This window comes from Sylvia atricapilla, chromosome 4 (assembly GCF_009819655.1).
Source record: "Sylvia atricapilla isolate bSylAtr1 chromosome 4, bSylAtr1.pri, whole genome shotgun sequence".
Taxonomy (NCBI): Eukaryota; Metazoa; Chordata; class Aves; order Passeriformes; family Sylviidae; genus Sylvia; species Sylvia atricapilla.
Genome location: NC_089143.1, coordinates 14271350 through 14287336, shown reverse-complemented (window position 1 = coordinate 14287336; position 15987 = coordinate 14271350). Strand labels below are relative to the sequence as shown.

The window sequence follows — 15987 nt, the reverse complement described above, 5'->3', positions numbered from 1 at the left end:
TCTCCACCTACCTGGAATGATAATAATCTAAAATGTTTAAGCTTATTTTGCAGCTGTGCTAGTGTAGACAGGAGACCTAGAAGTCCTTATTTCAGTTACAGTGTGAACTGAAATATGAATTTGAAGTCATAAAAATTTCCATTGCTGGCAGCTTTACCTGTCAAGCTTTCAGCAGCGCTTTCTAAAGGATTATTGTCAGAAGTCACCACTGAGAATGTGTCCTAGTGATAATCTTTACCCAGCTCTGTCACATGCAAGTAGTTCTAGAGAAATGTTAAAACCTCCCTGCCCAGTTTTTCATGTGAATACATGTCTGTCCAGAAGGAGGCTGTCCCTGTTTCTTTCGTATGCAGACAGACTTTTGCAGACTCATAAATGGAGCGAACAATTTCCCTTCAATTTTTTCAGTGTGAAGCTGTAAACTGTAGCAGCTGGTCCGTAAGGGACAGAAATGTGGGGGTTTTGTGATATCTGTGGGTAGCATTTTCTTAGCACATCTGTAGTGATGAATGTTTATGTAGAATGTTGCTGTTATTAAGGAAAATTGTTAATTATTCTCTACATATTTTAAGTAATTTTTCTTAAACTATTTTTGCACGTAATTCCACTTTTCTTGGGCATGTTTGAGAGAGATTTAATAGTTTTCCTGTTAAATTTCTTCTGTCTTTTGGTGTTTTCTTTCAGTCTCCTCTTCTTCTCTTGTCAGCTCCCATTTTGTGATTAGTAGACATAAGCCTCTAAGAAAATTCTTGTCAAAACAAGTTCTTGAAGCATCATCCTGGGAAAGATCTTGGTATATTGCCTCAAATGGTTACAGTACCAGCTGATGTGTGTTTAATTCTGCAAGGGTAGCAAGGACAAAGGAGTTGAGGCTGGAATTGGTTTAAGTAGATGAAAGTCACAAGATGTTGTCCTGATTTAAACTAAAGCAAAAGACTAAATTGTTCTGTGAAAGTTTTAATAAAGAAGTACTTCTATTGGTTCCATGCTTGTTTGTTTATAGCTTGCCTAAGTTTTTACAGGGAAGCATGTAATGAAGAAGGCAAAATGCCAGAAACACCTTAGTAATGCTAATTTTTCTGGAATTATATTTGGCTAAACTCTTTTGGTTATTGTAATCTGCCTTTTTCTACTGCTTGTCTCCTAAGCTGTTGATTTTTACTAAAACCCTAAGTTAATTGAATTTTTCTTTCAGTTCATAACTGGACTCAAGAGGACACTCTTCAGTGGCTCTCAGATTTTGTTGAATTGCCCCAATATGAAAAGAATTTTAGAGACAGCAATGTCAATGGAACAACACTTCCAAGGTGAATATATCTTCTGAAGTAGTTTCAAATAATTCCCCTTAGGTTGCTGCATTAGTCTATATGGTAGGATCAACTGTGTGAACCTGAAGTCTAACAAGATACGGTCAAATGCAAGAAAAGAGAAGTGTCCCTTGAAGAGAGAGCTGTTTTTTTTTTTCCTGCCAGAATATTTCAAAATACAGCTTTCATAAAAGTTTTATTTCTTTCTGTGGAAGCTCTTATTGAAGGTCACATAATTCTGTGTGGTAGCAAACTTCCTTTTGAACATCTTTTGATCTATTGTATGGCTATATACAACAATGTAACTGTAAAATACCTTTCCTGGAGCATCAATACCACACCTGAGTATTGTGATTATTTAGGAGTTGATGTCACAAGTCTGTAAATATACCTTCAACTATGCAAAGTGGATTTATTTAATGATATTTTTTCCAGAAAGAAAAGAATAATTAAAGGATTTTATTTTCTTCTTTTGCCACATGGTGAAATGCTTTTATATAGCATTACTCTTGTATTGTATTTCTCTGTCTTAATTGCATAGCTGTAATCTATATAACTGTGGGAGGTGCTATTGATGTCTTTTTTTTTTTTTTTTTTTTTTCCTCCTCTCCATAGACTGATTGTGAATATTGTTTATGGAATAGGTAATGTTTTGTCTTTTCATTAACAGGATAGCAGTAAATGAACATGCTTTCATGATCTCTCACTTGAAAATAATTGACCGGAGCCATAGACAGAAGCTTCAGCTTAAAGCCTTGGATGTTGTTTTATTTGGACCTCTCACCCGTTAGTAACTTTTTAGAGTTCTTTTTCTTATCTCTTGTAAGAATTCAACAGAGCATATTTTCCACGACACTTGATACTGTAGATAGGACAGCTTATCTATTTTGTGGATGTGCTGATTGATTGCTTGGCATGTGTTGTGGAACTCTGCAGTGAATTAAAAAGGGTTATTTAGGTGCTTTGAGCAGAACAAAGGTTCACTTCTGTGTGTAAGATCACATAGAAATTTTAGTATAACCCTACTTGACAGATGCATTTTCTGTCACAAGAAGTGCCCTCTAAATATTTTTGACTGTTTAAATTAGATTTATAGTTAAGGTTACATTCACTTCTCAATTAGCTTGGACAGTGCAGCTGGGATGCTGAAATGAGAGGAGATGACCTTCCCCAAGAAGAAAAAGGGAAATAGTGATGCAAATCCAACACCTGTGTCTTTTAAGTGCAGTTAAATTTAATGCAGGAGTTCCACATCTGACCCATTTTACCTTATGCAGCCATGTCCATACCACATCATCAGTGCCTTGCGTGCTCTGCATGCTTGCTTGGACACAGTTACAGCTCTGCTCTGGTACTGTGTGTGTCAGGTGTTCCTGAACTAGTCAAGTCAGATCGCAGCTGGGGATTTTTAGGGGAAAAAAACCCCCACACTTTGTATTAGACCTTTAATGCTCACAGTAACTGTTTTTACAGAGGTGCAAGTGACTATAGAAGTTTTACTAACAAAGATATGTTATGCGAATCTTGGATATGATAGTTTGACAATCCAACTTTTACTTTTAGAAAGTGATATTGTTACCATTTTAAAATGTGCTTTATTATTTCTGAGTGCATTTTTAACTCAGCATAGGGTATTCAAGAGGGTGCAGACTGGGGAGAACTTGCTTAAATCTAATTACACCTCCTGCTGGCCTGATAAAGTGCAATTGTGGAACTCTATTTTAACTCTAAATAAAGATACAGAGTATGTACTTCTAAAGGGGTTCCGTAAGCTTTTCTCAGTCTAATGAATATTTTAGTATAGATTAAGTAAATTATATTAGAGCACAACTGCTTATGTTGTATGGAAAATGCTGTGGAATACTTTTGAAAGGTTGGAGGTGGTTTGAGGTAAATGAGCTAGAATTCTGTTTAGCATCAGGTTCTGTTGCCTTCTAGGCTTGGGAGAGGGGGGAGGGCCTTAGTCTGTTGTCTTTATCAATGAACTAGTTAATGATGGTGTTGTTCTCTGTACAGGTCCCCCTCACAACTGGATGAAGGATTTTATATTAACAGTTTCTATAGTTATTGGTTTTGGAGGCTGCTGGTTTGCATATACACAGAACAGAACCTCAAGAGAACATATCACAAAAATGATGAAGGACTTAGAAAGTCTCCAAACAGCAGAGCAAAGTCTTCTTGACTTGCAGGAAAGGTATAAAACCTAAAAGAAAAAAAAAAGCTGTCCTTTTGTTTTGAGGTTAAACATAAATGCAGAACCTTTGCAGTCTTCAGTTTTTTGCATTAACTGCCTTTGGATTTTGCTCATCTTCCCTGTGCATGGAAATGGTGATTTCAGTGGTGCTGATTTCTTGGGTAGACATTGCTTCTGGATATTTTAACAGTCAATACAAACTTGTGGATGACGGTAGAGAATAGAAACTCGGTCTCTTTTCCTACAGATTTGCAAATATGTATTGCTATTTCCATATAATTACAGTTTACTTTAAATAGTTACATGGGAATGAGACCATTTCTTTCTCTTTTTAAACTTTTAAGATTGAAACAGACCTGAACTGATTAGTTTCTATGGCATATATAGTATTGTGAGAGTTGATAGTCTGTGGTCACCTTTAACACAGTTGTCTATAGAGACTTGTGTTTTGATAATGCACTTTTAATGATGGTTCACTTCAAAGTTTGGGTATTTTGCCTGGTGTGGATATCACATTGTGTGATGAAATTGCTGCTGATTCATGAAGCTTGCAGAGTTTTTATTATCACAGAGTGGTTGAGGTTGGAAGAGACTTCTGGAGTTCATCTTGTGTGGCCCCTCCTGCTCAAGCAGGATCATTTATAACAGGTTGCCTAGGACCATGTGCAGGTGGCTTCTGAATATGTCCAAGGATGGAGGCTCTACCACCTCTCTGGGCAACCTGTGCCAGTGTTCAGTCACTCTCATGGTGAAAGTGTTTCCTGATGGTCAGACGGAACCTCATGTGCTTTGGTTTGTGCTCATTGCCTCTTGCCCTGTTGGTGGATGCATTTTGTTATCCTGAGGACTGCAACTTTTAACAAATATGCTGTGTATTTTCTCATATTTTTTGTTCAATTGTGAAGGCTTGAGAAGGCACAAGAAGAGAATAGAAACGTTGCTGTTGAAAAGCAAAATCTTGAGCGCAAAATGATGGATGAGATCAATGATGCAAAACGTGAAGCTCATCGCCTAAGGGAATTGAGAGAGGGAGCTGAATGTGAGCTCAGCAGGCTCAAATATGCAGAGGAAGAGTTAGTACAGGTATCTGCCAGCTGTTTATAAATTTACTGTTGACTTTAAATCAGTCCTAGTTTTATTAGATCCTCAGTAGTGCTTAAAGGAGCATTGCCCAAATGCTAGATTTGAATGGAAAAATTCTGAGAGCACTTTATGATTGTCTGTCAATCATGCCATTATCTAATAAAATAAACCTGAAACTATTAGAAGCTGTAAACTTGGTGTATTAACTCATCATAATATTTTGGGATTCATTGAATAAAAATATACAAAAAAGCTTTTTCTATCTTGTTATTAGAAGAGAGAGAGTAGCTTTGTTTCATCTGAACAGCAATACATTTGGATTTATTGTACTAAAAAATTATCATCTCACAAAAATATTTAAACTTTGAATTAGGAGCTGTATATAATTGGAAAACTATGGAAGGTCATACGCTACATTTCAGAGATGCCAGATCTGCATACCTGACAACAGCCAGCACACACCAAAACTCAGGTTTTGGTATGGTGCTGTGGGATATAAAGGTGCTTATAATTCACCTGTTAGTTCTAATGATACTTTTGGTTACACTTTTATTTCTTCTTGATTACTAGGTTCGTATGGCTTTAAAAAAGGCTGAGAAGGAGTTTGAGTTGAGAAGTAATTGGTCTGTTCCTGAAGCTTTGCAGAAGTGGCTTCAATTAACACATGAAGTTGAAGTACAGTATTACAATATCAAAAGACAGCATGCAGAAATGCAATTAGCAATTGCTAAAGATGAGGTAATAAATTATTCTTCAGCTACTTTAAGATTTTTCTGTTCTGTTGCTAGAGAAATGAAACAGTAAACACAAAGCAGATAAACATTTGTGCTTTTTTCTTCTCTGAATTTTTTGTTACCTGTCAATATTGCTAGTGTTTTGTCATCTGTTAAGTATGCTATTAGTTTTATACATTTCACTTTACTTTGCTTTTTAGGCAGAAAAGATAAAAAAGAAGAGAAGCACTGTATTTGGAACATTACATGTTGCACACAGCTCCTCTCTGGATGAAGTGGACCATAAAATTCTTGAAGCAAAGTAAGAGGGTTACCAGGACAGGATGCATATTCTTTCATGATTATTTGCTCCCAGAACAATGACATTTTCGAGAGTTATGGAATTGAGTATCTTAGTGGTTTTGCACTTTAGAAAGCAAAAAAATACCAAGATGTGAATATTTAAATAGCTGTAATGGATCTTCTGGTATGCTGGAATGAATGTGTTGCATTTCTTTATCAATAAGAACAGTATATAATTAATTATATTCCTTTCTTCAGGAAAGCACTCTCTGAGTTGACAACGTGTTTGCGAGAGCGTCTTTATCGATGGCAACAGATTGAGAAGATTTGTGGTTTTCAAATTGCACACAATTCTGGGCTGCCAAGCTTGACTTCCTCCCTCTACTCTGATCACAGCTGGGTAGTTATGCCTCGAGTGTCTATTCCTCCCTATCCAATTGCAGGGGGAGTTGACGACTTAGATGAGGACACTCCTCCAATAGTTTCACAGTTTCATGGTAAGTGATGAGCTCAGTAAAAAGAAAGAGGAGATGCTGTGGGGACATGGGATTTTCAAGTCAGGTGGGAGAAGAGTACTGAAGTCAAACAGGATTAGATCAAAGTCAAAAGGACCAAAATTCTATGTAGCATTTCAGATACCAGATCTAGTGTGACTTACATAAATGGAAAATTGGGTTTTGCAATAAAGAAAAAGCCTTTATTTGTTTCAGTGGGAGAGTAGGACAAATTCAGCTAAGGTTTTGAAAGTTTGTGAAGCTTGTCAACCTTGGATTGCTACTTAGACAAAAGTTTATAATAAATAATGCTGAGTTTGTAGCTCATTTATTCTTTCAGATGGAAGGGATGAAGTTAGTCCAGGGTTCCTTGAACTATGAGGAAGATCACATCCCTTGGGAGGCCCCATGCTACACAGCCTTGCACACATTCTTTAGTGGTTGGAACAAAATCCTGTTGTTGTTTAAGGAAAGCGTTCAGGCAGAATTTGTGTTTGGATACAGTGGGTTGTTTGAGTGTCCATCAGAGAGGCCAAGTTCTGGAGGGAGAGAAATCCAGCTTTGGTTAAACTATGATCAGAAGATATACACTGGGGATTCAGACCACCCTTGTGTCATGAGTCATTGTATCAAAACAAGAGCCTGTTTTGTGGAGGTTGTGATTAACTGGACTCTAGAGGGAAATTGTAAAGATGAGCTCCCATGCAGCTATTCAAATGAGCTGTTTTAAGCTGAGGAAGGAGTAGGAAGGAAAACTGTCATGTGGGTACATTTTTCTTCCAGGGCTGGGATTCTCAGAAGAAATTGAAACTGTATTTTAGAACAGTCTAAGGTTGCCACTTTGCTGGCTTCGCTTAGTCTGTCTTGGGCACTTGTTTTTCTTCTAAATGTACCAACCTTTTTTTCTGCAGACCACATTGAAAAGTTCATTAATCCTCTTGCAACAAGTTTTGATCACTTTTAAAGAATGCTGTTTCTCTAGTTGTCTCCAGTGCAAATACTTTGATTTAAACCTTAGCAACACATTTATTTGAGACCAAATAAAATATGGATGCCTGGAGTTAAGCTTCCAATTTTATACAGAGAAGCCTGTGGTCTGATTTCAGAAGGAAGAGGTCCATTTATTGTTATGATTTTCCAAATGGTCTACAATGCCAACACTTGGATATCTGTAAAAAACTTTAGACTTGTGGGGTTTTTTTCATTCATTTAGATCTTGCTTAGATATGAAACTAGAGAAGAGTGTGCAGTTGTTTCAAAGGAACTGCAATTAAAAAAGGACTGTACTGTTTGTAAGAGCATACTTAACTGAAACTTTACTGTATGCTTTGCAATTAGGGTTTAATTTTTTTTCTTTGCTAAAGATCTGTTCATTTGCAAGTATTCCTTTCTCAGTGTTAAAAGTAATCTGAATCTTAGTAACACTACAAAAACTTTTTTTTTCTTCTTCCTGAATTTTGGGAAGGCACAAGAACCTAGTGTGGTCAAAATTATCACATGAAGGAAGTGGCTAATCCTTAGTTTACTAGCTTTTAGCATTTCTATTTTGTAAATAAAACATGGAAACACTTAGGAGTGGGGAAGGAGAGAAAAAGATGCTAAATGATCTGTTGTTGAAACTAGTGTTGAGGAGTCAAATTATTGTAGGTTAGCTCAGTAACTGCTGAATTATTCCCATCCTTTAGACAAAAATAACAAATACATGAGGAAGGACAGAACCAAAATGGCTTGTTTTGGTCATGAGGCTTCGGGCAAAATGCATTGTGCATTTTAAGAAAGGGCTATTTCAATTGCCAGGTCTAAAGTGGACTGGGCTATTGCCTTCCCCCAGCATCCTTTGGACTCATGATTTACAAAATTTGAGGTCTGTTGTACAGGCTTCTTTGTGCCAGAGCAATTGTGTTGATAGGCTAATAGGATGTCAAATAATAGAGCTGTTTGATCAATTTCAAGCTGAAGAACAAAAATCGATTAAGAAATGGTATGACACTGGAAAAAAGTCCTTACAGTCGGAAGGTGATAGTGAAATTTCTACTTTTCCATTGACTGATTAGGATTCTGCTGGTTCCTTGATTTAGTGAGTTTCTTTTGCGCTGGAAAATTCTACATTTTTGTCATACCTGAATTCTTCATATTCCTGTGTATATACATCTACAAAGAATCAAAATACTTCCTGCTTCTCTCAAAATTCACTGACAGTTCAATCTTTTTTTTTAATACCAGCAAGTAGGATGGCATCTGATTTACCTGGACCTGTAGCACAAATTTCCTAGAGAGATTCTTCTCTTATCTCAGTTCACATTTGGTCTTTGAGGATTTTTTTTTTTTTTTGTAATGACACAAGATGATTTTTGAGCTCCCAACATGCTTTTAAGGTCAGTAGGGAATTCCTCAAAAGTAAATTTAGATGTTTGAGTTACACAACACCTCTCATGTTGAGACTCGCAAACCTTTCTTTCCTGCTCAGGAGTGGAAATAAATCTTCGTGTTGGGAAAGGTGCAGTTACTTACAGTTTAGTGAAAGTCATGATTTCCTGTACTAAAAGAGAGTGGACACCTTGTCCTTTTCTGAGATTCCAGGAAGGGAAACTGTAACTTACATGATGATAAACTGGCATTGCAGAAAATAAAATTATTTTGTCAAGCTAGACATCCTTGTCTACAGAAATATTTAAAGGGATTTTTAGCGTGTAGTGTTTGTTAAACAATTTTGAACCCCAGTAAGGGTCTGGTGTATCTTACATAAGCAGTGATGCATTCCATGGGACAGTTTGAGGAGGGGTATGAAACTTCCTGAGACTTGTAACAGCTAGCCTGAAAACAGGTCTGTAGATTTATTTCTGTTACAAGTATTGCTGCCTAATAATCTTTTGAAGGCAGAATTGGAGCATTGGAGTTTATCACTTCCTGTTGGGTTCTTTGCTGATGAAGTCTTGTGTGGTTGTCTCCATCCATTCTTAGTATTTTTGCTTCCAGAAATTCATAGTTAGCCTGGCAATAGACAGTGTTATCTAAAAGCAAGTTCTTGAGCTTAAAAAGTGGTTGAATTATGCATTTTCTCTCATGTTACATAAATGAAATTAATCTTCTCTATCTGACTTTTCAACTAGTGTAGTGTAGTGTAGTGTATATCAATTGGCTGTTTGGTTAGTCATACCAACATTGCAAAACTTTTACGTTTTCTTCTAACCTCCAAATCACCGTAAAATGAAAATGCAGGACATTGTGTAACATGCTAATTTCAGCACTACTATTTTTAGTTTATGAACGGTTGAGAGTTTCAGTAGAATCTTTCTTTTTGTTCTCAAGAGAGTGTAGTGAGCCAGAGTTTTGGTGTACTTGGTCAGGGTAGTATTTGCAGGCATAAAATCTCTGCAGTTGCATCTTGATTAGCTGCTTCATCTAACTGTAGAAGGTACGAGCTGTGCCAGTCTTTCTTCCTCTGAAACTGTCAAGCAATGTCAAAGTTGTTTAAAAGTCACTGTCACTGAAGCAGATAGCTGCTACTTAGTCTTCAGAGTAGATACTGTTAACATCAATGTCACTTGGAGGGTTTTGGTTTGCTTTTTCTCTGCCTCAGGGTCCATTGTAAAACCTCCCAGCACACTGGCAAGAAGCAGTAGCTTGTGTAGATCAAGACGCAGTGTTGTGCCATCATCTCCACAGTCTCAGCACGCTTTGCACTCCCCTGACCCTGACATCCTTTCTGTGTCGAGCTGCCCAGCTCTCTATCGAACTGAAGAGGAGGAGGAAGCCATTTACTTCTCTGCTGATAAACAATGGTACGGAGATTAGCAAACAGCACTTGGAACTCTTGATAGGATTATTGAGACTAACAGTTTAGAGTTAGAGCCAAAAGTTAAAGTAATCTATAGGATAATATAAATTAATATAGTCTACGTGGAGCAGAGAGTTCTTGTCTGGTATGTGTATGTAAATAGCTAGCATGTCATATACAGTTAAGTAATGTTACAATCCAGGGTGCACTGAACTAACCCTGATTCTCCATTACAATATGTTACTGGCTTTTACATCTGAAACTAGGATCAAAAGCAATGTCAGCTACTGGGCGAAGAGGAGATGGATGGTAACACAATTCTTACAGCATGTTGAGCGTGTACCTACTCTTGTTACATGGCCTCATAGGAAAAGGTTAAATTCCTTTTGGAAGGAGCAAATGAGCTTGTTGAAAGGTAGGGACACTTGTCCTGAAGAAACTTTTTGTATATGATAGGCTTAAATCTCCTTCTTTCATTTCATAACTTTTCTGACTTCACATGCCAGAAAGATAGATTTTGTTCTTTGAAGTGAGATACAAATGACTGATTCTGGGCAGATGCTGCTGCTCACAAAAGCAAGATTGCACAAACTAATTCCCTTAAGTTTAGATAATAAAATTATGTAATGCAAGTTGTAACTTAAAATGTTTAACTTAATTATTTTTTGTTTAATTAACTACTAAGGAAAAGTGTGGGTGGTGCTTTTAGACTAATGTTATTGATTCTAAATTAATTTCCTTTTTAACTATATGAAGAAAATTGTAGTTTCATTATATTTTCTCTTCTCTCTGCTCTGACTCAGGGAAGTACAGGAAACAGGTTCGGAATGTGACTCCTTAAATTCCTCCATTGGAAGAAAACAGTCTCCTCCAGCAAGTCTTGAGATGTACCAGACAATTTCTCCTCAGAAAGTATCGCCAGAAGAATTCTCACTTGAGGAATCATCTACGGGAGACTCCTCTTCTCTAACTGCAGATATTTCTAGGGGCTCTCCTGACTGTGTAGGCATGGCAGAAACTAAGAGCATGATCTTTAGTCCTGCAAGCAAAGTTTATAATGGAATCCTGGAGAAGTCTTGCAGCATGAACCAGCTTTCAACTGGGATCCCAGTCCCAAAGCCTCGTCACACCTCATGTTCTTCAACCGGCAGTGATAGTAAACCCAGCCATGAAGCTGCTTCTGTCCCCAGGATAAGCAGCATCCCACAGGACCTCTGCCAGAATGGTGAAAAAAATAAAAAGCCATCCAAAATAAAAAACCTCTTTAAGAAGAAGTGCAAGTGAGGTGGGCAGAAGAAAACCTATAGTAATATCATAAGAACTCTATTTTTTAAATCTTTAGGAATGTAATTCCATTTGAGCATTCCAGACTGGATGCCCTAATGGAATACTCTGTAGGTCTCCTATATTTAATGACTGTACTGTCAACGGTTGTGCCAGCTGTCAATGAGAAATCATTAAAAAGTTCAGACAGTTTACATTAATTTCTGCCTATTTATTTCTCTATTTTTTTCTAGTTTGTCTTTTCAGCCTTTTTTTTTTTTTTTAATTTGTTTTGTCGGGCTTTTTTAAGTTTGTTCATGAACTGTTTTCAAGCCACTTTGGACTCCAAAGCTTTAATGGACTAGTAAGCCTTCCTGGGCTTGCCAAAGTTTCTTGTTTACTGGAGCATCTTCCTATCTTTCCATAGAAATAGGACGTTTATCTACCGGACTTTAACAAAAATAAAAGAAGTAGAAGTAAATGAATTGCACTACTGTTTTACAGACTGGAACAGTCTCTGCAAGTGAAACTGAAAGACTTGTATTTGACTGAGAAGATGAATCTTTTCACTTTTAGATCTTTTGGGGTTTTTAAGTAGAATTTAGCATTTCTAATTGACTTGATTTCTGGAAATGGAAATGTCATGCTTTTATTATGGGAAGCTTTGTTAGATGCATTTATTATTAGAATGGTTCAAGTCCTGCTGTAAAGATCATTTTTTTCCCAGGACTGTCACTGTGATTTTAATTCACTGCAGGCTGTATGACAAAACAAAACAAAACAAAAAAAAAAAAAAAGGAAAAAAGTAAATTACAAATTACCAAGAGAACAGGCTCTTGATTCCTTATGCAAGATGGTTGTGAAACCTGACTGAAGACTGAAAAAATTCACCCTCTCAAAATGAGAATGGGGAATAGTAGCTTTTGTTTACAGGTTGACAGACAATAGACATTTGAGGTTGTGAAAGTTTGTACTGTGGTAAAGATGATAATAAATTGGAAACATTATTGTGCTTGGGAATGTTCCAATTTTAGCTGATGCTTGTTTCAGACATGTTTCAGAGGTCCTGTTAATTGGAAGCTGTCGTAGGCTACATTGCTTATGCTTACTGCTGTGTATAAGTTATTATATTTTTTGAATTAGCTATTATTGTCTTAATGTCCTCCTTTTGTAAGATTTCATACACTTTATTTTTGTATAGTTTGAAGATTTAGCTGTTCAGAGATGTCTGAAGTAAATGGTATAATTTTATAATGCATACTGTTATACTAACTCATAATTTTAGATATAAGGATGGATATAAGAGTGAGATTACATGCTTCAGATAAAAGCAATTTTTGTGAAGCTTTTTTAGGGAGAGATGAAATTACTGTGAGGTAACAAGGAAGCCTTCTTAGGGTAGCAGTAGCTAGTTGATCAAAAACATCTTTTTATTTTTTTTAAACAGAGACAAGAAATGTTTGGCTTAAGCAACAGTGCCTTTTATTCAGTTTGAAAATATTAATACTGAGCAGGAATTTCTTCTGAGGTACATTCCAAAGAAATATCTCCTGCTTTAGTCAACAGAAGCAATTTATCCAGTGATGACTAAACAGTCTCAGATCTTCCACAGGGGTGTTCCAGTTGCCCCAGTAGCAGGTGCCACTGCCAGGGACTTGTGATGAGGGGCTCACTTCTTGCCAATATGTATGTGATGTACTGTATGAATGAATTATTTCACAGACTGCCTACCTTTTTTCTAGTAAGGAGCCTTCAAAACCTGTAGCTAATTAAAATCAAGTGATATGTGTCTTTTCTATAATTTTCTATTTAGGTTCCACTGTACATACCAAATGTGTTAGTTGGTTCTCCTCAAGAAGTGGTGGTGATTTTAACAAATTTACTGTGGTTAGTGACATGGTTGAAAGAGAAGGGTTATAAAGTGGGGTGGAGACCTTACATGTGCAAGTATTTTAAATGTCCTGGTACATTGGTTAATTTCTTAAAAGAACAGAAATAATCCAGAGTTTTGTTGTCTAACAGAGGCTGATTATAGGCCATCTATGCCAAAAAGCATAGGACAAATCAACTGTTTGATAAAGTTTGGAGAAGAAAAAAATGGTGGAATAGAAAATAATGAGAACATAATATTGTTCCATTATTCTCTGAATCATCAGATTGAACACCTATAGCTTTAAAAACCAGTAATCACAAGGTAACAATGGTCTCTTTGAACAAAGATTATACTCTGTACATGGCAGACAACAAAAAGCAGCAATGAGAAAAGATTTGTGCTGAAGAACCACCTCAATGCTGAGCCTTCAAGAGCTGTAGTTTAATGCCTGATGAAGTACTGGAACATCTACAAAGGGAGCAATTACTTTTCTGCAAGTAGGGAATTTACTGTGCCTCCCAAACAACATGGAGAAGACTACTACCACAAAAATCTTGATGTGCTTGAGAAGGCTATAGCAATAATTGAGTTTAAAATAAGATCTGGGGCTGGATAGTAGATCTTGGTGTGAGGTTTGAGTAACTGTCTCATTACCAACAAAGATGAAGTGGCATTTTGGTACTGGAGAGTAAGCATTTACACATGGAAAAAAAGCTGGTACTGAGTAGTGGAAGGGCCGCACTTCTTAATTCTGATCTCAAAATTGGGCAAACTCAAATACTGGGAAGTCAAAACAGACAAATTCAGTTTTCTGTAGTAAGTATAACTAAAAGTGAAGCAGAGGAGGTATTGGACTCTTCATTGCCTGAGATTTAAAGTGTTAAATATATTTTTTAAAAAAACAATTTAGCTATTTTCTGGAAAAAATTACTTCATGATGATCTACAGACGACTCAGATGAGATTATCACAGTGATAGATTTTTGGCTTCAAAATGGCAAACCTTTGGAGCACAGACTATTCTCAACACTCAGTGTATCAGCAGCTGTCCTGTAACTTTAGAGCTGCTTTGTAGTAAGTGTTAGAGAACAAAAAGCTTAAATTAATACAATCAGAAGTGTGAGTATTATATGCTGGAGCATAAACTAATTTTAAGTTAATTGAGTTTAGTTTTTATTATTTTAATAGCTACTTGCATTTCTTGCCATTTAAATTTGTCCACAATGTAAGTGGCTTCCAATGCTTCTACTGCAGAAATTCCCATCTTGAAATGGTTCGAGTCATTTTACTGAGGGATGCTGAGAGCACTGGCTCTAAGGTAGATCTTCACTGGCAGTCATCAAATCCATTCTTTGAAGTACCTGGCATATGTCCACATCTAAGAAGTGAGACTGTGCCTCAAAAGGTTCTCTGTTCCGGCTCCATTTGCTAACAGTGTAACTTGAACTTGCTGGCAGTCAGGAAGTCCAGCCAGCATTCCATCCACTAGGATTCACAGGACATATCAGTCATTCAAGACTGTCAGCTAGTGTCATTAGAGATTGGTTTGTGGGTTTTTGTTTTGTTTGTTTGTTTTGGGTGTTTTTTCACTTTTTGTGGCTAAAATCCATGTTCTATTTTTAATTCTCTGGTATTTCAGAAGATGAGGCTCTTTGCTATTTAAATATTTTGTTAGAGTACTTTGTCAGGATAGCAGCTCATTTGTGGAAATAACCTAAAAGACTTCTCCCTGTTTAAAGTGGCTGTTTAAGCCACCTGTAAAATGAAATGTGTCAAATATGTGGTTCTAGATGAAGAAGAAAAAAAAAATACCAAATCTTCCAAAACTAAACAGACCCAAGTCTTTCCACAATTTTTACTGAAGCTATATGACACTTGATTAGCATAATAGTTTTGGGAAGGGCATTTTGGTTGCCATGGGGTATGCCTGTTACCTTCATATAGTGGATTTTGAGATTAAAACCAATTGATTGTGTTTGGGTTTTTTGGTTTTTCATTTTGGTTGGTTCCCCTCCATCCCTCATCCCCACAGCTCAGTGATGGAACTTAAAATTGTACATTGACAATTCCAGCCATATGTTAGCTTTTCTTTCCCCACTGGTACCTAGGTAGCAGATTACTCTCAACTTCCTGAAGGGCAGTTTGCTGAAGGAGGAAAAATTCTCATAGTCCAAGTAGTAATGTTGTAGTAAGAATATAGTTCCTTGTTTGGAAGCCTAGAAGATGATGAAACCAAGAGTACTTGATTTCAGTTTTCTTATGATATTTATGGATGCCACATGGATTTAGGCAATAATTTACAAGTGACTGAAAGCCTAAAAAGATAGAGCTAATTAGAAATTAAAGCTTTCAAGATTTTGCCCTTTTGCTTCCCAAAATATGAAAACATGGCATACACAGGAGGAAAAAGAGCTGATCAGTATTTCTTGTATCACCAGCTTTTAGAGTTTCAGGATAGTTTCATTCCATTTCCACCATACATTGCTGGAGAAGAATTGCTACCTTACTTTAATAAGTATACAATGAATTTTTTTTCCATTTAATTACAAGCATATTTACAAGCAATGGAGAATAAATAAAGGGTTTTTTTTAAAGCCAAAGTGGAGAATAAATAAAGGGTTTTTTTAAAGCCACATAGAGGAATTAGTAATTCTTGGACCTCTTCTCTATTTGCTTATCTCCTTGTGCAATATGTTAAGTAGGATGAACACATTTTTCTAATCTGTTGCAATTGCTCTTACCTACTATAGGGGTGTGTTACTATCTCATGTTTGAATCACTGCTCCAAATTTCTTGTAGGCATTTTAATCCTGGATGTTGCAATCTTCAGTGATTCATGGTGAAGCCTCCTATGCCTGGTTCAGTCTAAGTGCTGCTAACATTTTCTGCTAGTGACACAGATGTTGGGATAATTAATAACCAAAAATTGCCTGCAGAGTTTGGCTGCCTGACAGTGTGTAGATATCTAGGTGACCATTCT

General features: G+C 36.6%; 1 protein-coding gene across 1 annotated transcript in view; it reads left to right on the top strand.

Annotated features, from left to right (window-relative positions):
* The window catches only part of STIM2 (stromal interaction molecule 2), a 64085-nt gene extending 52133 nt beyond the window's left edge, over positions 1–11952 (top strand). The window contains 9 exon segments of the mRNA XM_066317141.1: positions 1196–1307; positions 1978–2093; positions 3324–3501; positions 4407–4584; positions 5155–5322; positions 5519–5619; positions 5859–6097; positions 9675–9876; positions 10676–11952. Coding sequence (XP_066173238.1) covers positions 1196–1307; positions 1978–2093; positions 3324–3501; positions 4407–4584; positions 5155–5322; positions 5519–5619; positions 5859–6097; positions 9675–9876; positions 10676–11156 — 1775 coding nt within the window. The 3' untranslated portion in view covers positions 11157–11952.
* Positions 11953–15987: the final 4035 nt, after the last annotated feature.